General features: G+C 50.9%; 8 protein-coding genes across 8 annotated transcripts; 5 read left to right on the top strand and 3 right to left on the bottom strand.

The window, feature by feature from the left end:
• Nucleotides 1-90: 90 nt before the first annotated feature.
• On the top strand, nt 91-2070 carry IAR55_006936 (uncharacterized protein; the record flags this gene model as incomplete). The annotated part of the gene is made up of 4 exons (XM_066950014.1): nt 91-532; nt 800-935; nt 998-1394; nt 1459-2070. 4 exons carry the CDS (start codon nt 91-93, stop codon nt 2068-2070), a joined length of 1587 nt encoding a protein of 528 aa, XP_066799706.1.
• A 1303-nt stretch (nt 2071-3373) lies between these two features.
• On the top strand, nt 3374-5325 carry IAR55_006937 (uncharacterized protein; the record flags this gene model as incomplete). The annotated part of the gene is made up of 7 exons (XM_066950015.1): nt 3374-3705; nt 3774-3824; nt 3876-3926; nt 3988-4178; nt 4239-4461; nt 4520-4640; nt 4699-5325. 7 exons carry the CDS (start codon nt 3374-3376, stop codon nt 5323-5325), a joined length of 1596 nt encoding a protein of 531 aa, XP_066799707.1.
• Nucleotides 5326-5925: 600 nt separating this feature from the next.
• On the bottom strand, nt 5926-6793 carry IAR55_006938 (uncharacterized protein; the record flags this gene model as incomplete). The annotated part of the gene is made up of 3 exons (XM_066950016.1): nt 5926-6064; nt 6304-6523; nt 6694-6793. The coding sequence occupies 3 exons, from the start codon at nt 6791-6793 to the stop codon at nt 5926-5928; spliced, it is 459 nt and encodes a 152-aa protein (XP_066799708.1).
• Nucleotides 6794-7319: 526 nt separating this feature from the next.
• IAR55_006939 (uncharacterized protein) lies at nt 7320-9175 on the top strand (the record flags this gene model as incomplete). The annotated part of the gene is made up of 8 exons (XM_066950017.1): nt 7320-7534; nt 7619-7706; nt 7798-8046; nt 8140-8253; nt 8310-8435; nt 8521-8609; nt 8683-8875; nt 8954-9175. 8 exons carry the CDS (start codon nt 7320-7322, stop codon nt 9173-9175), a joined length of 1296 nt encoding a protein of 431 aa, XP_066799709.1.
• Nucleotides 9176-9372: 197 nt separating this feature from the next.
• IAR55_006940 (uncharacterized protein) lies at nt 9373-12972 on the bottom strand (the record flags this gene model as incomplete). The annotated part of the gene is made up of 5 exons (XM_066950018.1): nt 9373-11042; nt 11110-11442; nt 11506-12121; nt 12184-12288; nt 12361-12972. 5 exons carry the CDS (start codon nt 12970-12972, stop codon nt 9373-9375), a joined length of 3336 nt encoding a protein of 1111 aa, XP_066799710.1.
• A 692-nt stretch (nt 12973-13664) lies between these two features.
• On the top strand, nt 13665-14791 carry IAR55_006941 (uncharacterized protein; the record flags this gene model as incomplete). Its single annotated transcript, XM_066950019.1, has 5 exons — nt 13665-13726; nt 13831-13968; nt 14059-14140; nt 14204-14333; nt 14388-14791. 5 exons carry the CDS (start codon nt 13665-13667, stop codon nt 14789-14791), a joined length of 816 nt encoding a protein of 271 aa, XP_066799711.1.
• Nucleotides 14792-16840: 2049 nt separating this feature from the next.
• IAR55_006942 (uncharacterized protein) lies at nt 16841-19103 on the top strand (the record flags this gene model as incomplete). The annotated part of the gene is made up of 2 exons (XM_066950020.1): nt 16841-17390; nt 17461-19103. The coding sequence occupies 2 exons, from the start codon at nt 16841-16843 to the stop codon at nt 19101-19103; spliced, it is 2193 nt and encodes a 730-aa protein (XP_066799712.1).
• A 401-nt stretch (nt 19104-19504) lies between these two features.
• Nucleotides 19505-21057, bottom strand: IAR55_006943 (uncharacterized protein; the record flags this gene model as incomplete). The annotated part of the gene is made up of 7 exons (XM_066950021.1): nt 19505-19728; nt 19818-20075; nt 20159-20383; nt 20477-20615; nt 20677-20804; nt 20870-20948; nt 21022-21057. The coding sequence occupies 7 exons, from the start codon at nt 21055-21057 to the stop codon at nt 19505-19507; spliced, it is 1089 nt and encodes a 362-aa protein (XP_066799713.1).
• Between the last annotated feature and the right edge of the window lie 160 nt (nt 21058-21217).

Here is a 21217-nt window from a genome sequence, read left to right on the forward strand (position 1 = left end):
AAGTGCGATTTAGTGGGATGGGACATTGGACATTCCATAAATCTCTCGGCATCTGCCCCGAATATCTTCCAAGCGGATCGTATCGACAGCATGTCTTTACATCCGTCCATGTCAGGTTTGGGAGTATGTCCTCACTTCGAAGCTGAACAATTTTCTCCATCGTCGACATCGGCATCGACATCAGCACATAATTCATCTAATTCTGTATCTCCAGTCAGAGCTGCAACGAGCTCAATCTCCGCCCACATCTCATCATCGAAATCGATTTCTCCCCCTATATCTACTTTCGACGAAACGCAAATTACCCCACCACGAACTCGTCCCCGACCCACATCGAGACACTCCTCATCACCCTCTCTCACACCGTTCTCCGCATCGTCCCCATCCCCCTCGATTAAAAGGGCTTGGCAGCCCTCTACGCCCACCAGGAAATCCTCGGTGGGAGTCGTGGAAAGTAGGAAAAAGGGACAAGGGAAGGTGGAGTTGTTGGGTCCTGATTTGGGTGGGAGGGTAGAGAGAGAATTGAGCGAACGTGAGTCTTCTCTTGCTGGCAGAGCGCGTTGGGAATCGTGGACATCAACGACGGGGTGGGATCCGGGTCGAATGTGGAGAACGGAAAGTGAAACCCCTCCATACGCGAAGTGTTACGATATGACCCAACATGATGTGCAAGGAGATACGTGTATGCTGTCGTTGTATGTTTCGTACAAGTCCGAGGATTGAAAGGGAGACTAGATTGGCGGACCATGCTATACGGTACGGACTAAACATTCGCTGATGCTCCTGAAATATCACGCAGTCTACGTCACGCACGATAGAGCAGCGGCTGAGTACAGTGCCATGAGGTCCTCGAAGAAGAACACCAAACCGAGTTGGGGAGGCATGGTGGTATCTTCAGCAGTGACGGCGGGAGTGTACGGTGCTGCGCTGGGATTGTGAGTGGTTGTTCGTCCGGGTTTCGTGTCACTGCCTGTGCTTATTCCATTTGGTAACTCAGAACGGCATATAGGCTATTGTCAAATACATCTGATCGACCACAAGTGGTGGAACCATCACCCGGCGAAGAGCAAGTTGGACAGCCGACAGAAGACGTCCAGAGGGGTTCTGATATCCTCGCGGCGTCGAGCAACGATGGAGAAGATCTCGGACAGATTTCGAACAACGATGTCTCACGTCAAGATGTTGGACGGCAATGTGGGACTACGACCGACTTCGACTTTGACTGTACATCCACTCCTCCGCTCCATGTCGAGAATCAGCTGGCGCACGGGTCACAACCACCACCGCGGGAGCCAGTAGCCGTTCCCGTAGATCTTCCACCTCCTCCGGCTTACGAAGAAACAGAGGGAAAGGGCAAATCGTCGGGCAAAGACGATTGGGAAGAGGTGGACGAGGTGAGTGCTATTTGCTGCAGATCTCGTAGAAGAGGTGACATTCTGACCTTCATTGTGAGTATAGGAAATCGTCACCCCGTCTTCATCGAGGGCCTGTACACTGAGAGCGAACCCTTCCGAATCGATCCGGAGACGACGCAGAAAAACAATCAAGGGCCGAGCTTCCAGAGCGAAAGTTCACAGGCCCACTACATCCATGTCTGAGATCGATATCGAGTACGACAGTATCTTTAGTGACCCTAAGCGTCCACGAACTTCTGGTGCGATGGCGACCCCTCGATCGGTCTCGGCGTCTTTTGCTGGAGAACAAGAAGCTCGCACGGTGATCGTGGCTGGACAGGATAATAAAGGTGAAGATGAAGATGAGGATGAGGTCACGGTTCGGCTTGACATGATGGCAGCACGGCTCAAAGACCTCATACTAGAAGGTCAACGGGCTCTGGAGACCACGCCCTCGTCTGGAACGAGTCGGTCGCTGGCCGTCGATCGGGGAGAGTCCCAATCAGGTAGCCACAATGATCTTGGCGCGCAGACACCGACCGCAAGTGGTCAGAACTCACCAGCTCATGGTGGTGAACACCGGAAGGTTGCATCCTCAGGAGAAGGGCAACAGAGAACAATGTCTCGTATACCAGTCAGGAGTGGCAGCGTCGGCATAGGCTTAAGCAAGATATGAGGCGGGGCTTAGAACAGAGTAGCTCAGAAGGGGCAAGAACGACGAGATATTGTATTCGTGATGTAGCATTTGTTAAGTGTACTTGAGCTGTTGTAACGTTATATCGCGATCAAGTCATGGACCATGTAGACATATAGACCGGATCAAAGGTAGAAATCGGTGTAAATCGATGTCGGGCATGACGTCTGTGGGATTTGACTATGCATCATGACGCCTCGATATTGCGTAAGAAGCAAGGTCGACTAGAATTGATCGTTGTTGTCATCATTATTACTCTGAGTGTTGTCTTGATCCGAGACTTTTCTCTGACATGATTCACACGGACTATCACGGGTTCATGACTTGCCACTCTGCTTTTCTTAGGAGGTATGCAGATGATATGGTCAGTCGCAGCGAGCGAAAGATCTTTTGCGCTTTGTCACCCTTTTCAATCTGATCTTAAGAGTAGTGCCGTACTTAGATTGACCACCACAGCATACGATAGCAATCACCAGACAGGTCTCATACGCATTCAAAGACTTGACACGAGGAGATCGACAGAGGTAAGGAGGACCTCGTTGACCTGAATCAGGATCGTAGCGTCATCGCCATAACGATACACTGGTGCCCGGAGGTGGCCAGACAGACAAGGCCGAGGAGCCCACCAAGTCGTAGTGACGGTATCCAACTTACGGCTTTCTTCTCTCTTTCTCTCTCTCTGACTGCGGCCGACGGCGCAGTCCTCAGTCATTTTGCTGTGTTCTTTTACCCTGAAATCCATCGCTCTACTCCCGCCAAGCAACCTGCCACCACTGACGTACGCTCGCTCGCTCCGTCTTTTCTCTCTTTCCTTTGTACAGTCAGTCTCGTTCGTAGCATCTTTGATTGTGCGACAAAAGGGCCCGTTCTTCGTCTCCTCACAACTCTTTCATATACACAACCTCGTCGAGTCTCGTAGCTTGTCCGACTAGAGTGACCGGTCTTTTGTTTGGAGACCAGACTCGAATCTCGCAGCTCCCTTTTCGTTTCTTGATTGCTGCGCTTCTGTTCTATTATAACCTTTTGACACACATATATGAGCTGTACAATCGTCACTCGCTTTCGTTGCCACCTCGGTGTCTACGTTGTTTCTCTTTTCGATCCCCGCTTGGTCGTATAAAAACTACAAACAAAAACACACATCAAAGGACCGCATCGCATCGCATCGCATTGCACTTTCAGATCAACCTTTGGCCACCCATTCACATCGAGTATTTAATAATCCACCTTCTCACTTGACCCTCCTCCACAACCCCTTAGACCCTCATCTCACCCCGCCGCCACGATGCTTTTTCACTGCACAATTCCTCTTCTCCTCTTGGCTTCCACCTCGACGTTGGCACTCCCCTCCTCGCCTCGTCATGAGGACGAACCTCGATCAGAAAGAACACCTGTCCAACCTCGTCGGATACCCCTCGTGGCTCATGCTGAGCGACAGTATCACTCCGATCTCGAAGTACGACAAGCATGGCTCAAATCACAGGCCAGAACTTTGAGGAGGAAGTACGAGGCTCATCTTGGTGAGAGAGGTCAGGAGCTCCTGAAAAGAGACAGAATGCAAGAGGATGCGGAAATGCGAAAAAGACAGGTTGAGAAGAGAGCTCAGGGCACTATCCAGTGAGTAGACACCCCCTTGTAATCAGCTTCTGGGTGACCTTCGCTCATGATTTTCTGTGGTCATTCAGATTGACCGACGTCGGCTTGGACGCTTCGTACTCTGGTCAAGTATCAATAGGGTAAGTCGCAACGATTGACCTATCTCCACACCTCACTGATATCATGAACAGTACACCAGGTCAAAACTTCCTTGTCATCATGGATACTGGATCCTCCGATCTGTAAGCTACCCAAAGTTGTCAAATTTGCGAAAGCATTCGTGCTTACCACCTCTTATTATAGCTGGGTCGCCGGTTCCGCTTGTACCTCATCGTCTTGTCAATCCACTTCCACCTTCAACCCTTCTAGCTCGACTAGTTTCACTACCAGTAACGAGCCCTTCAACATTACTTATGGATCTGGTGATGCGGATGGATACGTCGGCTCAGATACAATCACCATGGGTGGATTCACTGTCACAGGGCAAAGCTTCGGTGAGTTGGGGTATCTTACTGGTTTCGGCCGTGCAGTCTCTGATATATCCTCCGCCATAGCTGTCGTCACCGATACCACCGCTCGACTTATCAGTGCTCCGCTCTCCGGTTTGATGGGTCTCGGATGGAACACGATTGCCCAATCCGGTGCTACGCCTTTCTGGCAGTCTCTCGCTTCTGCTGGCTCATGGACAGACGCTGAGATGGGTGTCTACCTTGAGAGGTATAGAGGCGACGTGAGCGCTTCGTCGGTCGAAACTCAAGGTGGCGAGATCATTTTCGGGTAAGTCCTGGCTGCTTTGACATTGCGGCTCAATTGCTTATCTATCTCCATTGTCCAGCGGTCTCGACACAGGTAGATATAGCGGAGCCGTCAACTACATCAACATTGACCAGTCCAATCTCGACTACTGGAGAATCCCAGTACAGGCGATGACAGTGCAGGGTGGCTCAGTTTCAGTGGTGAGTGTATATCTAAGGGTACCGGCGCTTGTCGGCGTGCACTGACAGTTCCTCGCAGAGCGCATCCGGCTCTAGTCCTCAGGCTGCCATCGACACTGGTACGACTCTCATTGGTGTGCCGTCCTCCGTTGCTCAAGCAATCTATTCCAAAATCAGCGGCGCACAGCCCCTCCCAGCATCCTCAGGTTTCGACGGCTATTACCAATACCCTTGTGATAGCGCTGTCAACGTGTCGCTCCAGTTCGGTGGACTATCGTATGCTATCTCCAACGCGGACATGAACCTGGGCCCTTTCACCCGTGATAACTCGATGTGCACCGGTGCCTTCTTCGAGATGGACCTCAGCTCACGATCACTCATTTCATGGATCGTCGGCGCTTCGTTCCTCAAAAACGTTTACACAGCATTCCGATACAACCCCTCAGCTGTCGGTTTCGCTCAACTGTCCTCCGGAGCTGCTAGTGTCACCAACGGCACGTCAACATCACCAACTACTGGTGGTGGAACCACGGGATCTGGTGGTACGGGTACCGGCTCTGGGTCCGGATCTGGATCTGGTTCTGGATCTGGTTCTGGATCTGGCTCAGGAGGTCAAAGCAGCAGCGCGGCGATCATAGGTGCGGACGTTGGAGCATGGGGAGTCGGGATCGCAGTGATCGGTTCGATCGTGGCGAGTCTGCTATAGAGGCAATGAGGCATGGTCACTGGTCATTTGCATGAAGGACATCGATGATGGGGGCACAGAGAACACATACTCAAGCATTGTTGTTGAGCTTCAAGGGCACGACCATCTCGAGGCAGATACAGATACATGGACGAGGAAGAGAAAGACATCTCATCAGTTGTAGCGATATATCACAGACGGCGAGCGGGATGGAACTTGATACATATAGATCAAAACGGCTATAGTATGTACACGGTGCATCGATCGGACGAACAGGACAGACAAGACAGAATGGAAGAATGCATGATTGAACAGAACAGTCTTGAGCATGATTCTTAGTTCAATCGCCTGAGCGATAAGTACAGTGCGGTAATCACAGTTGTGGTATCAATCTTGTATCTAAATGGGAACCGGGTTTCTCGATACTATACATGCATCTGTACGCCGCACCTGGTTCGCATGACAACAGAAGGGGAGGGCGGCGAGTAAGAGGACGTTGTGACATACATTAGATACGAAAGTATTGATTGTAGTGGATAGATTCAATTGAAACTTTGAAAAATACGAAGGAATGGAGCCTATCATAGAGAGAATTGGTCAAAAGGACAAAATGTATAGGCGTCATCCCCTCCTCTGGAAAGCCGAAAGATAATCGACAATGGCGATACTATCACCGTGCCATTCACCATGTTTGTCCCAATGACCATGTCTTCCCGTAGGGTTCGATTCGACGTCAGACACTCCTCCTCCGATGATGAGTCTGTAGCAAAGCAATCAAAGATTTAGCACTGTGCCTGTGTAGAATTCAGATTGACATTGGCCGTCCCTCGTCATACTCCTTCCTCCTGTCCATTGACCGTGGGAGACCGCTCAGCGAATCGCTATACCCTCCCTCGTTCTCCTCCCTCTCACCCGCCCACTCAGGCTCCCTGGGGAGACCAAGGGGTGACGGCAAGCTGTCCCCTTTTCAAGGTCACGACAAAAACGTATCCCACTCACCCTACCAAGATCCAGATCATCCAAGCCCAGAAGAAAGCCAACCAAAACCGCTTCAACGCCCTCGATTTCGCCACGGCCGCAGTAGGTTGGATCCACTGCTCTGTCTCACCGCTTGAACCTGCACCTACACCAGATTCGAGAGCTGGATGGGCTTGCTGTGGTAAGATTGTTTGGTGCGGGATGGTGTAGTGTGGTTGGTGGGACGCGGAAGGTTCAGAATCTGTGTTGGAGAAACGGACGGCGGGTGGTGTCAGTACTTGTCTGAAGCTGTTCAGAAAGGGGGAGGAAACGGTAAAAGTCTGGTCGCAACACAGATATTTTCACAGTAACGAGGTGGACGGGTGGTTGACGATGGCAAAGTGAGCTGAAATTTGAGAGGATGGAACTTACAAGGAGGAGGCGCATCGCTAGGTGCAGGTGGCCCAGATGGTCCCGAAGACTTGACGGTACCCGGAGCAGCCACCGCAGCGTAAGAAGGTTTATTCGACATGTCGACTGTGTTGGATTGTCAAGATGTCTGATAACACGATACTGGAGAGGTGAGATGGAATGATACAATCGAGGTGGACGATAATGCGACATGGAGTTGGGTGGCAAAACGATACGTGTGACCGAAAGTTGTTTCGAGATCGTCATCGTCAGGCAACACTACATTACGTAAGTTTTGATGAGGGAAGGCTCTTTTGAACCGGTCATGGTCGCGGACTGGTCCTAGCGATCTTGTGCAAATTCAGTCAAAGGTCATCGTTGATGCGACGATGCTGTTCTCTCTCCGTCCGATTGTTAGAGGAGGGCTGGGAAGTGGTTGGGATAGTAGTCATGAGCCCTTCACGACCCAGCGTTTCGCCTGCGTCTGTGTGTATCTGTCAACAGCGGAAAACAGATGCACTCCCTCGGCATCTACCCGTTGATTGAATACCGACCCGGATAAGAAAGAGATCTACTTTGGATTTTTCTCATCCTACGTCGAAGGAAACTCACTGGATCTGAAAATCGGTCAGTCGCACTGCACAACGATGACCTACACCACTTTAGCCTCCGCTCTATGGGAAGCTGAGCGTTCCTACGCGTCGAAGAACCCAAAGTCTGCACAGGCATATGGACAAGCGACCGACCACCTTCCAGGCGGTAGTACTCGTTCTTCGATCTTTGTTCACCCTTTCCCTCTGTTCATCGAAAAGGGGGAAGGTGGTGAGTTGACAGATGTGGATGGTCATGTGTACATGGACTTGTGAGTGACCTCTCTGATATAGTATGTGACTGGAGTGCATTTCGAGTGAGCTGACGATAGAATGGAATGTCATTGGATCTGTAGCGTGTCCGATTTTACCAGTGGTATATATGGCAAGACTCATCCCCTGATACGATCAGCTATCATCTCAGCATTAGACAATGGACTGCAAGTAAGTCGGAGAGCGTGCTGCATCTCACATCGCTCTGTCGTTCAGCGCAATTCTGATCTCTAGGTCTATTCCTATCTCCTATCATCAATAGCTTGGCGCCCATTCAACCTCCGAATCCCATCTCGCCTCTCTCCTCTGCGCTCGATTCCCATCTATAGATCTCATCCGATTCGCCAACTCAGGAACAGAAGCCAACATCTTGGCAATAACTGCCGCCTTGCGACATACCGGCAAGAGGAAGGTGGTCGTCTTCGAAGATGGGTATCATGGGAGTGTGCTTTCGCATTTCGAACTGTCCGGATCTAACTGGGGGGGAACGCACGATATGAAAGTGCCGTTCGTGAGTTCTCACTCTAACATCTCTTCCATCCAGAGTCCTTTAGGTTGGCGAATACCGTCGACATTGTTGAGATCTGACTTTTTCTGGAGACAGGATTATCTCGTTTGCCCATATAACGATATTGCCGGATCCGACCGTGTGATACAAGCGCATTCCGATGAGATAGGGGCTATTCTGGTCGAACCGATGTTGGGTGCAGGAGGCTGTGTAAGTGAGCGGACCGCTATCGGGAGATCGTGATAGCTGACTTTCGGCTGCGATAGATACCCGGCGACATCGACTTTTTGCAATACCTTCGAACGAAAGCTACGGATATTGGGGCAGCGCTCATTTTTGACGAGGTGCAGACTGCTCGTCTGAGTACTGGCGGACGACAAAAGACACTTGACGTGAGTCTGGCTCCCCCATGACCACCACGCCACCAGCATGGCGTGCTTGGTGCTAGATGCTGATCTGGTGGAGATGGCGTTGCAGATCGTACCCGATATGACAACGTTGGGCAAATTCTTCGGAGGAGGGTTCGCTTTCGGGGCGTTTGGCGGTAATCGATCTATCATGCAGATGTAAGTGTGTGATCTTCTAGACCATCGTATCGTGGCTTTGAAGATCTGGAGGACTTATCCTATTTTCGTGCAGGTTTGATGCACGATCGTCGGGGGCGATCTCACACGGGGGAACGTTCAACAACTCTCCCCTGACGATGGCAGCAGGGGCGGTGGCCGTGGAGAAGATATTGACGGAGGAGGCATTGGCCGACTTGAATCAGCTAGGAGACTGGATGAGAGATAGTTTGAATGAGGCATTCGAATCGAAATCATTACCTTTCAAAGTGAGCAGAGCGTCATTGCCGGTTCACGGTCCGCTCGGTACAAGTATGAGTGCTGATTCAGCCAAATCGATATGACAGATGACCGGTCTCGGTTCGATCAACCAAGTACATTGTACTTTATCGAAGGATAGTCGCACGACCGGTCTAAGTCTGCTCTTCCACAAGCTTTTGGGAAGAGGATATTGGATAGCGCAAAGAGGATTGATAAGCTTGAGCTTTGCGATGACACGGAAGGACGTGGAAGGGTTCGTCAATGCAGTGATAGGTTGTGCGGAGGAAGTTGGCAAGTTGGCAAGATGACCTTGTCCTGGTGAATTGTCGGGTTCTGTCAGGATATCAGTGAATGTGGTCATATAACTGGTCGCTGTCATGAATTTCTTTCCTGCCGGACAGATCGTTGACTGTTCGCTATTCGCATTCTACTTCATCATATGATATTCAATCTACATCAACTACAGAGGTGAATCCTGTACACACATCGATGAAAGGAGGATCCTTCAACCAGCGAACGGATCCTCGCTACTCCCTTTACCTCTCAGCTGGATCTCATCCAAGATTGAGCTCAACGCAGCCGTCCCCCGTTGTCCCCCCACTTTCACCCGGTCAACACTCTCAACCTGAGGTCCCGCCGCGAAATACGATATCGAAGACAAAGTCGGTGAAATCAGACTATCCAGTGCCTCTTCTGCCCCTTCTTCTGGCTCGGGACCATATCGATATTCGAGCTGATCCAACGGAGCATGCACTTCCTCTTGGGAGGTATTATTGATTGTCCGCTCTTTGGTCGGTAATGGTGGCGGTGGTGATGCATTAGCTGAATCTTTAAAAGGATTGTGTCTTCTTTGTTGGGTCGTTTCTCCTTCATACAGTGTCGGTGCTCGAGACATGGGTCGGGGATAGACGGTATGAGATTGGTGAGTGAGATCATCATCTCCGTCGTGCGCATCAGGAAAGGTCGGATATCTCCCTGGATCAACGCCATCTAGTGCCCGACCGATACTCTGAGGATCAACTACGGACCATCCAATATGGCGCGCCTCGCCCTTCAACCTTGTGTTGGGTTCCGATAACGGCCAGTCACCACCAGGAGTCCTCGCTGTGGGGACTTGACTCGCTCTGTACCTCTTCTCAGTCCTCTGACTGGTATTTCGTCCCAACGCCGCTCCGTGTCGCTGACCTCGAGTCGGAAACAGCGATCTCAAACCATCAACAGCACCGTAGAATCTGTTCACCCAGAATGGGGCAGGTGTTCCCACCCGGGACGACATCTCAGATGGGGGTCGAGCAGGGAGCGCATCGTCCTTCTTTCGACTTGGGTAGGTATACTGTTCGGAGGTCGGACCCCCATCGACGAGCTTCTCATCGTGCTCTGTAGGAAGATCGTTATCGGCTTTCCAGCCTGTAAGCTTCAAGAACGCTTGTCCTGGAGCGACGAGCGAAGATATCGTGGAGCCGAAAGTACCGCTGCGGGGAATGAACGGTCGGGTTCGCGGAGAGGCAACAAGGGTGCTACCGTCCTTGAGATCAAAGAAGCTTCTTGCTTGCCGACTGTCACGATTGGGTGACCCGAGCGTTGTTCCAGGCTCGATGTTCTCGGGAACGTTCATACCTCTGAACTGCTTCTCGGCATGTTCATCGTAAATCGGATGAGTGTCTTTCAGCCACGGCCTCCATCTATTGGTCGGACCTGCTGCATCGAAGGTCAGGTCGCCTCTATCTTGAGCCCCGCTGAACTGGCTGCGACTGCCTCTCCAAGCGGCGCACCGATCCTGCCCACCCGAATGCCATATGACAACAGCGAGTCCAATCAAGAAAAAGCCTAGCCAAAGTCCCAGCATGATTGCGTAAAAGTTACGCTCTACAACCAGAGCACTTTCGAAGTGATCGATCAAGGTGCCAACAATCCCGTCGTCGGTGGTGTTGGATCCCGAACCAGGATTTGAGCCAGAACCCACGGCTGCTGCTGCTATCGGAGTGGCGATCTCGTTCATAGAACTATTCGAGAGCAGCAGGATGTCGGACGGCAGAGTAGGTAGATCGATATGTGCGTGGTCACTGATCCACGTGAGTCCTTTCTCGAGATTGGTGATTTTGCTGCCGAGGATACAGTACATGAAAGTGTTGATCGGGCCGTAAAGGATTGTTCCCCCGAACGTAGAGTTGAGAGCTGCACTCAGACTTATAATCAGTAAATCACTCATTCGATCCTGAAATAGCAAGAAACAAAAACGTACCGCTCTCCACCTCTGCATAGAATTCCACCAAGGTTGAGTTTAATGTCACCGCAGTCGTGTTGACCCAGCTTCCGAACAGCTCCTGGTCTATCCGCTGCTGGTATTTTGCGATGACGGTATTATACTGATCCGCATATTGTTGACTGGATGTCATTGCCGCAGCATTGAGCTTAGTGACAAGCGAATCGGCAGAAGCGGTGACTGTCGCATTGGCATTGCGTTGCGCGTGGGACTTGACGGCATTGAGCGCAATCAGCTGGAACTGGATTGAGAGGAAACCGAGCAGGGATATGAATAGCAAGGCGAGACAAGTGGGATGCGACAGATATGATACTGATCGATGAGGGAGTGCAGGTCAGCTACTTTCTTACTTTGGTTAAATGAGCGGAAACCCACAGAACCATCTGACATTAGTTCGTGTTCGCGGTGCAGGTGCTATCCTGTCTATGATCCCACCTGAATACTTCTCCAGTATAGGATGCTCCACTATCGCCACCATTCTCCATGCATCGGCCTGTCCATCTCTGCTCCATTCCTCTTCAACCGTCTCAACGGTGTTCCTCATCGTCCTCCACTTCCTCCATTCCCAGACTGCCAGAGCTGCCCAGACCAGGAACAACAAGAGGAACATGAGGCCGATCGCCACAGATGACAATCTGTGCAGAGCTCTAGCTGTATCGTCGATCAACGACGTGTCGAGTCCAGTACAGAGTTCGCTGTTGAGATCATCCGCGTTATTCGCGGCCAGGGAGGAAAGAGGAGGGACAGGGAGAATAGAAGAGTTGAAACTTGCTGCCATCTCAAGACGAGTCGAATTGATCTCCTTGATGAGCGCCTCGAATGGGGTATCGAGGATGGAATCCATCTTTTCCTTGAGTACATCGAGTGTAGGAAGGGAGGCATTGAGTGAAATAAGACTGTTTTCGAAAGTGTGTGGGATCGTCACGTTCGACAAGAAGTCGAGAGACGGGATGGAGAATTGAGGCACAGACAGGTTGACATGCATAAGATGCTGGATTGTTGATTCTTATCAGCTCATGCCTTCCGAGAGAAAAAGCAGATACCAAGCCTTACGTTGATACCATCCACACCAGCTTGTATGATCTTGTTCGCACCGGCAATGTCATTCTGGATGTCAGATCGTACCGAATTGAGAGAGCTGGTGACTGCGTCTGATATCTATGGATTGATTCAGTATTTATAGACCCCTCGCGTGACTTGATGGCACACGAGACATTCGACAAAACTGACCTTATCAACCACTCCAATCATGATCTCCAAGGTCCCTCTCACGGCCAGCTCAATCGTACATAAGAGTAAGCTCCTATATGTGTCCACGATGAAGTTCACTACAGCCTCGATGATCTTGATTGCGTCGATCAACATAGTCCCAATTGCGTGAATACTAGCTTGTGTCGCTCTGACAGCTTCCTCGTTGGTCTGCATGGCGAGATAACGAGGTATAGTCTGAACAGACGCCGCCCCTTTGGCGATGCCAGCGCAAGCGGATAACACGGAAGACTTCAGCGAGGCAGCGAGAGTTGATGTCGATGAGCGATTTTGTATCAGGTGAGCAATGGTGAGGATCATAGGTAAGAGTGCTGGAGAGAAGAACGTCAGGAGTATCCGTGGGGAGAGTGAAAGGTATGGTCTGAGAGGAGTTGGTATATGACCGTCGTCCATCGCAGCCTGCTGAGATGGTGCCAGTGGGGTGTACGGTGTATGGGGTGTCGCAGGAAGAGTGTTGCTGGATTGGTAGCAGGAGAACGGTGAACGAAGAGCTGGCGTCAGAGGGATAATATGGTCAGAATTGACGAAGCGAGGAGGAGGTTGAAGCAGGTCCGGGTCGTTGTAAGTGGACATGACGATGGAAGGAATCTGAGAAGGTGGTTGTCTGTCACTTGAGAGGTAATGGATTGTCCGAGGTTCAGCTTATGAGGTGTTATCATCTGAATGATGAGAGATGATATCAAGAAAGATGTAGATGATCAGTGGCAAGAACAAACTCTTCGTTTCGACATCCTGCGACATTAGTATCTCTTCGTTGAGTTCCATGTAACACAGCGTCATACCAGTTTCGCCCAAAGACAATAAGACATTCTGTCAGCGATGTAAGAAGTCGTCGTGACAGATCCTTGTTCCTGAAACTATGCAGCTCGAAACGGATCTTCGAGCTAGGTTCTGAGTCTCTGAAACATCCATGGTTGCGGAACGGGCTATACACGATTCACATTGTGGCAAGGGATAGGAGAGGGGATGAGTGAATGAAATGTCAGAGAAGCGAAGACGAGAACAATAGACAAAAAAGCGAAGATCAGACAAATGCAGACACTTGAAACACCAAACTGTGGGTCCATGGCTAGCTCACCTGTGCCACACTCGGGCATTTTCGGTGTTTAGTTGATCACCACGTGGTTGCCACTCGCTGGAGGGTGACGCGTTGAGCATACTGCATCCTTGCGAACTGATCATGTTCGATATCAGCATGTCACTTGAGCACTTGAGCTTCTATATCATACAGCTTCACATCGGTCAACTGGAAACAACCTCGTAACATGGCTCTCTACGCTCAGCCTCCCACATCATACTCAGTGCCCACAACAGCTCCTATCGAGCAGTGAGTCTCTCTCCCCGTCCTCTCCTTGTACCTGGAACCTGCCTGTCTTCTTCGACGAATCCTCTCTTCTTCTGTCCTCCATACTGCTACTGACATCCACTCAGCCGGTTTAATCCTTATTCGGACAACGGTGGTACCATCCTTGCCATTGCTGGCAAGGATTTCAGCGTGATTGCAGGAGACACAAGACAATCAGAAGGATACAGTATCCAAACTCGATATGCTAGAAAGGTCTGGCAATTGTGAGTGGCATAGATCTGTTAGGTCGATGGGGATTCGAAAATGAGCCTGGACATTATCTCTGACCACTGCGGCACGCAATAACCATCCAGAACCGACAAGGTCGTCCTCGCTACTAACGGTTTTGCTGCCGACGGTAACAACTTTGTCAAGCGAGTCAAGCAACGATTAGAAGTGAGTCCTTACTTGCTGTGAGAGGAATCCGACAAGCAGAGACGCTGATGAGCCGCGGTGTAGTGGTACGAACATGCTCATCACAAGCCAATGGGCCTCAAGTCCATCGCCAGAATGATACAAACGATTTTGTATGGCAAGCGATTCTTCCCCTATTACGTCTACAACATTTTGGGCGGTATCGAGGAAGATGGTGAGTCAACCCTGGGCCGTTTCTATCTCATGCTGATCATTCCGTTGCGCACAGGCTCCGGTGCTGTGTACTCGTTCGACCCCGTCGGCAGTTACGAGCGAGAAGCATGTAGAGCTGCCGGCGCTGCCCAATCCCTCATTCAACCCTTCCTCGACAACCAAGTTTACTTCAAGAACCAACAACCCGCTCCCGGATCCGCGCCTTTCGTTCCTGGTAACCTCCCTCTTTCCACTATCCTTTCTCTCGTCGTCGACTCTTTCACATCAGCCACCGAACGACACATCGAAGTCGGAGACGGGATGGAGATCTACGTCGTGATGAACAGAGGAAGAAACACGGACGATCTGCTCGGACCGGGTATCCTGGCGGAGAGCATGCATGTTGAGGAACTGGGAGCATTGGGTGAAGGAGGCGGTGAGAAGACTTTCCTGGTCACCAGCCCGCTGAAGAGGGATTAAAAGCAGTCATGTTGTACATCATGCAATGTCTTTACGTAACACGGTGGCAGCGGTCATTGTGTTGGATGACGGTATGTTGATCGATATGGTGTTCGTCAACTTGTGTTGGGCAAAGTATGACTGAGGACGATGCTGGCTTTTTGTAGGGCAGCCGGCTTTCGTGTTTCGGTCACGAATCCTTCTTGGATGGAATTGGGAAGCTACAGCGCTGCCACACGGATAAAATGATAAAGCTCATAAGAACCAACGATTGTATCAGACCGCTGAATGCGTTGCGATCTGCCCGACAGTATGAATGGTCCGTTCCGCCCGCCGAGGTTGGCCGCCATTTCGTCCACTCGGGTCCAGGGATCATTTTGCGTATTTATGTTGTCTGTCTGCTAAAATGACATGATGTCGAGATACTAACAACCGCCACGTTTAAGCATAGCAATGTCTTGAGGGTGCCAGTGCAATCGGTCCTCCAAGCTTGAACGTTCCTCCTTCAAAAGGTGCGCATCGGCCGAGTACCATCGCTCGTAATCCTCGCCGATGTGAAGAGAACAAGTACGATCCGAGTAAGTTGGTACTGTGGTGATAGCAATAATAATGCAGTTAATGCGGGGCTATGCAAAAGAACCCGGGGGCGCAAGTTCTGATACCCTGGGGTCGTGCCTGGAATCCCATGATAGACAGAACCAAAGAGCATGCGGTCATCTTCATCTTGCCACACTGCAGCTGCGTGTAACATGCATACGTCCGTCCCTGTGGGGAATGGAACCACAGAGTGATACCGTAAGTACGATGGGGGGAATGAAGGGGATGCCATCGAGCTGGGGTATTCAAGGGAGGAGATGTACGATTTCGAAATTTTGTGGTCGTTAGTCATCTGAAATCGGGTGACGAAAGGATTCTGCGATGACGCGGACGATCTCGAAAAGCGTAACCGAGCCATATTGCTCGGACGAACTGCACGAGACAGCTTGGCAGGATGAAACAATACATCAATGTATGTAGGTATGTATAGGTCTGGGAGATCGAGTGATGAGCGATCAAGATGGACAGGAATACTCGCATGCAGCTACAGACAAGTCATCATATAGCATGGCAGTACGTGTGTACCAGCTCTTCGGTACAGCATACGAGTACCCTATCATTCTTTCTTGGTCGAGCAGGAAACCGACGGCGGGAAGACCGGGAAACTCGCAGCATCGTCATATATTGCAAATGCTACTGCGGAGAGATATATTTACCCCTCGTTCATCGTGCTTCTTCTTGCCTCGGTGGAAAAGAGAAAAGTCCCTCATTATCGTTACCGCAGCGTCCGATCCATGTCATAGGCGGCGTACGAACGAACGAAATCTGCATTTTCACAGTTTGCGTTGCAAAGCAAGTACATACGGCTGCTCCGGTCATCAGCGCAAAATAACTTTTTTTTTTCTTACGAGTTATCATACATCATCGTCTATAGTCCAGAGTGCTTCGTTGGTTCGGATCGAAGAGTGTTATATGCTGTACGAGTATCGGATATTTGCCATTACCATCGACGATCAATTCTTGTCTTCCTTCACCAGTATCGAGATCTCTGTCGCCTTCCCTCGACCGCACTCTCTTGTTCACACGACCGCTGCGGTCTCTCGATTCGGACCTCGAGTATCTTCAGAATAGCAGAGGATTGATAGGAAGCGGCGAACGATCGTAGTAGTTGGCTGGGCATCGGAGGGTTGCTTACTTTCAGTTACGCAAAGATAAATAGTGAGTAACCATGTCCCTTCGCACCGATTCGGTGCACAGCAGCAACGCCGGGCAACCGGTGCAAGCACTGTTCATCGGCATTCCGTGTCCGTGTGTTGCTGTGTAAGATGTAAGAGACTGCCCCGACGACACTTTTCGACGACACCTTGGAAAACATCTTCCCCCATCCACACGTCCTTCGTTCCTTTCATCTGCGTCGATGCTTCCCCATGTGCTTATCTTTCATTCATCTCGATAGCATGATTCACATGATATCGAAATCTCGTTTCTGATCCGCAACACTTCGCTTTCGAAACATTCCCAGCCGATCTCAAGATGGCAACCCAAGTGTCGGCCGCCTTACCACCTCCTATCCATCTGTCTCACTCATCATCCTCCCCCTTGTCATCGTCATCTTCCTTATTCCATGGCACAGTCGCCGACATTTCCGCGGAAGTGCGAGCCCAGACCTCAAGACGGGTGACCGGCGACCATTCAACGACCGTCTCTTCGCGAGGCTCAAGTCGACCGTCGTCAACTCTCGACGTTGTCCCGGAGAACCATCAGTCTCAGCCTAGTCGAGGACCACCGCCGTCGTCGTATAGACGCTCCGATGGAGCAGCTCCGAGCAAGTCGAACAGACGGGTGGTCAGCGAGCCTAGTCAAGCCGCTCGAGTAGAAATGGATGCATCGATGTTGCGAGGAAAGAGGTCGCCCGAGGAAAGAAAGGAAAGAGCTCAAACACCTCCTCAAATCGACGGCGGCGGACCGGGACGGTTTGGTGAATCGAGGCCAAGGAAGGCACAGTGGATCGTCGATTTGTTGGAGACACAGTCAGGAGCGGAAGCTTGGATGGACGGTCACCGTATCGTATTGATACTAGGAAGTGAGTTGATCTCGCAGTGGAAGGCATCTTAGAACGTTTTGAAGCTGAAATAGCTAACGAATCAATGCAGGTGTGACACCCGAAGCACTCGCTCCCTTGCTCTACAATCCTACTTTCAGCAGCACGCTTCTTCTTATCGGATCACATGAGCCTCTACCTGCCATAGAAGCCCTTCTGTCTCCCTCTCACCTCATGTCATCATCTCCGGATCGCACCATCTACCCTACCATCCAGCCTTTCACTCTCAAAGCGAAGACTAACGACACTGCCGCTCACTCCCTTACCGTACTCCTTGCTCAAGCTACCACTTTGGCTCAACAATCTCGATCACGTTCACGTTCACGCTCCTCTCCAAACCTTGCATTGCCTTCCAGGTCTAGACATAGCTCATTCGGATCGACTGCGTCAAACTCTCCGCCTGGTACGCCACCGATCAGACGGCGAGTGCTGTCCAGTTTCGGTCTGGATGCTACCTCTCGACGTGGCTCAGTGGACTCTGTCGCGAGTGACAACAGTCTAACTCGACCAGACTCGCCGAAAGTCTCATCCGATTCGTCTTTGACGTCCACCAATGACATCACGCCTCGGCCGTCTCGAGCACGTCTCGCCTCTGGCTCCAGGGACAGCATCATGGGTAGTCTACTCAAACTTTCCGAGGCAAACGATGCGAAAGTGACTCATCCAAGTACCGGAAGCCTCTTCGATGCTGTCGTCAACTTCATCCCTCCTATGTCTGGTTCCGAGCCTCATAAAGCTTTGCAAGACATGCTGCACGAAGCTGTCGTGGTGACGACCGGTGTGACGCCCTCTCTCTCTCGTCAGGGCGGCAAGTCCAGCTATGCGTCCACGAACCCTGATTTGCCGATCAGTCTCGTTCATGTGCTTCCACAAAGCTTACCTGCGCCCCTTCCTTCGGTCATCGAAAGTTTCCTTCTTTCCCTTCTACCCACTTTCCAGGGGAGAGGGTCTAGAGAGATTTTTGGGTGTGTCGTGACGACGCCTGCGTGGCTATCCCCCTTCGTCGATGTGGGCCGACCATCTCAAACTCCTGAAGAGGATAGCAGCGGTGCTGAGACACTACTCTTCGGTGGTGTGCGATGCCCCTATCAGGTTCTCGATGGTAAAGGTACATCTGGCGATTTCCGACCTCGCGCTTTCTTGCCGAATTGGTCGTCATGTCTGTCAATGCCGGGTCTGGTGGCGGAGTCTCGAAAGACTGGGAATGTGACAGTCAGACAGCGGACCCCTTCGAGTTCACCATCGATAGCTTACAGCGATGTGAAAGCTCGATCACCGCCTCAAGCGGGATACGACATGGTCCCGACACCGCTCGAACAGAGTATACCACCGCCTCCACGACAATCTCAATCGATGCCTCGATCGATGTCAATGCCTCTTGGGGTTCAGCGTCGGTCAAAATTAAGTTCGCACGTCGCTTCAGCGAGTGATCTCAGTCACTCTCCCACGACACCCGAACTGGAACCGAGTATATCAAGCTGCTCATCGAGCTTCGCCATGGGCGAGACAGGGTCTCAGGGTTCGGCTTCTGGATCAGGATCAGCAGGAGTGGTCAGCGTAGTATCGAGAAGAGGATCAGAGAATGGAGAGGTAAAGGGAATCGAAGCTGGACTAAGGGGAGTTGTCGATGGTGCGGAGAAGAAGAAGGGCCTGACGAGTTGGTTCAAGAGCAGAAGACGAAGTCTAAAGGGATGATCGGGAAGGACAAACACACACGCTGCGATTCCGGACATTATCCATATCTTCTCGATTGTTCTTCAAGCGCTCTTTCATTGTCTTCGAAGATCCTGGTCTCAACTCGATCGTCAAACCTGTTGTCTTATCTCGGTCGTTGTTCTGAAGTACAGTACATACGTGGTCCGGTGCCATCATCCATATTTCTTGCTTCCTGTATTGCAGCAGGCACAACGATGATATCATATCAGTCATATATACATACATGCATAGTGTCTGATCGTACATCTGAACGAAAGGCCCAGACAGCACGCTAACGCATTACCATGAATGAGCACTACGAGTGCATATAATCAGTTCTTGTCAAGAAATAAACCGTATACACCAAGATTGTCCATTCCATCATTCTTCACCCTAGCCATCTACTCATCATCATCTGCCCCCATCTTGGATCTCAGCTCTACAAAGAACCCTCCCAACTGATCTCTAGGCACGACGAATTCGTTGCTGAAGTAATCTAATTTCCTCACGAAAGCCTCTGGTTCATGTTGTAGTAATTCCGGAAGGTAATGGACTGTCTTGACGTATACTGGCTTATCCTGCGACTTGTCCAGTTCGGTATAACATCGAAGTTTGAAATTGAGACCTATTTCGGATACATCACAAGTCAATTGTCAGTAATGATGAATAACGGACATGGAAATAAGGAGACCGGAAGGACAGCTCGGCACTCACTCTGCTCAGCAACAGACATGATACAGTTGAAAGTCATCTCCTTGCCGATCCTTGCAGGTTTGATTTTGACATTCGGTATGCTCAGCATCGTCAGATCTTCGTATAGAGCGATACATGCCGCGTCCTTCTCTGCTTCTTCACCTGTGTTAAGCGAGCTTGTCACACCAGTTCCAGTGGGAGGCACTGATCCGCGAGCAGAAGCTTGAAGGGAACGAGAATGTTCCACTTCGGCTTTGTATTCTCGTTGAAGTTGGGTGTCTATAACCAGAAACTGAATCAGACCATCTACCCGGATTACATGTAGCTTGGTAGATCGACAACGCATGCCATCTGTCACTCACACTTTTCTTCTCTGTGCTTGCTCTCAGACCTGGCCTTCGCCAACTCATCTTTCAACGCTCTGATCTCCTTTGGGTCCGCCTTGGCCGACGATGCAGACCCCGCTTCGAACGGTCCTCCAGCGGACGGTAATCCCGTCGCCTCCTTCAGAGCCTTCTCAATAGTCTGAACTTTCGCTTGCAATTTCTCGGTGAGAGCGGTCTGACTGGCGATGATATCGTTTTGAGCTATACGCAATCGGTATGATGAGTCTTCATCCTCTTCATGTGCATCCTCAACGGCAGATCAGGTTGACAGATGGACCGGACGACCGGACATACCTTTCGCTTGCATGTCCGCCTTCTGCTTGTACTTTTCGAACAGTCCCTCTACATCGGTCGATCTCGTCTTCGACAAATCCTCAAACTGCTTCGAGAACGCATCTCTCTGCGTCCGCAATCTATCCCGTTCGACCGTCATCTGCAGGACTGCATCAGTCCAAGTATCGAGTCGCGCAAAGTATGATGAGAGACAGACGTACAGCACTCAGTCTCCGTCTCAGCTCCGTGACGGATACATCGTCATCCGAGGGTTGTAGCGGTTTTGCAGAACCGATCTTAGAGGCTGGTTTGCTCGACTTCTTGAGTCCATCCTCTTCGCCCGAGTAACCTGTACGGGAGGACAACATTATGAGCTTGATCAGTCGATGGGTGGCAGATGATATCGAAGCTGACCTCCAAAACTGTCTTCTTCTCCAGCAGCATCCAGACCTGATTTGCTCTTCGTTCGAGGGGGAGCATTCTCCTTCCCAGTCTGCAGCAGAAGGTGTCACACGATCAGCATGACCGCCAAGTCGGGAGAAGCCCGTGTGCCGCGAGTGACCGACCTTCTTCACCCCGCGAGATGCTGTCGGAGCCGCCATGGTACTTTACGAAGCACTGAGTCAAGATTTGAGTACCTTGTGAGGTCCAAAGAGATATGCAATGTTTGAATTGAACCTTTCTCTCGATTGAACGGTGGCAACGCGCCTGATATCCCATTGCTTTGTTTACGACTTGAAAGTCCACCGAGGAGGAATGATC

Source organism: Kwoniella newhampshirensis (assembly GCF_039105145.1).
Source record: "Kwoniella newhampshirensis strain CBS 13917 chromosome 10 map unlocalized Ctg14, whole genome shotgun sequence".
Classification (NCBI taxonomy): Eukaryota; Fungi; Basidiomycota; class Tremellomycetes; order Tremellales; family Cryptococcaceae; genus Kwoniella; species Kwoniella newhampshirensis.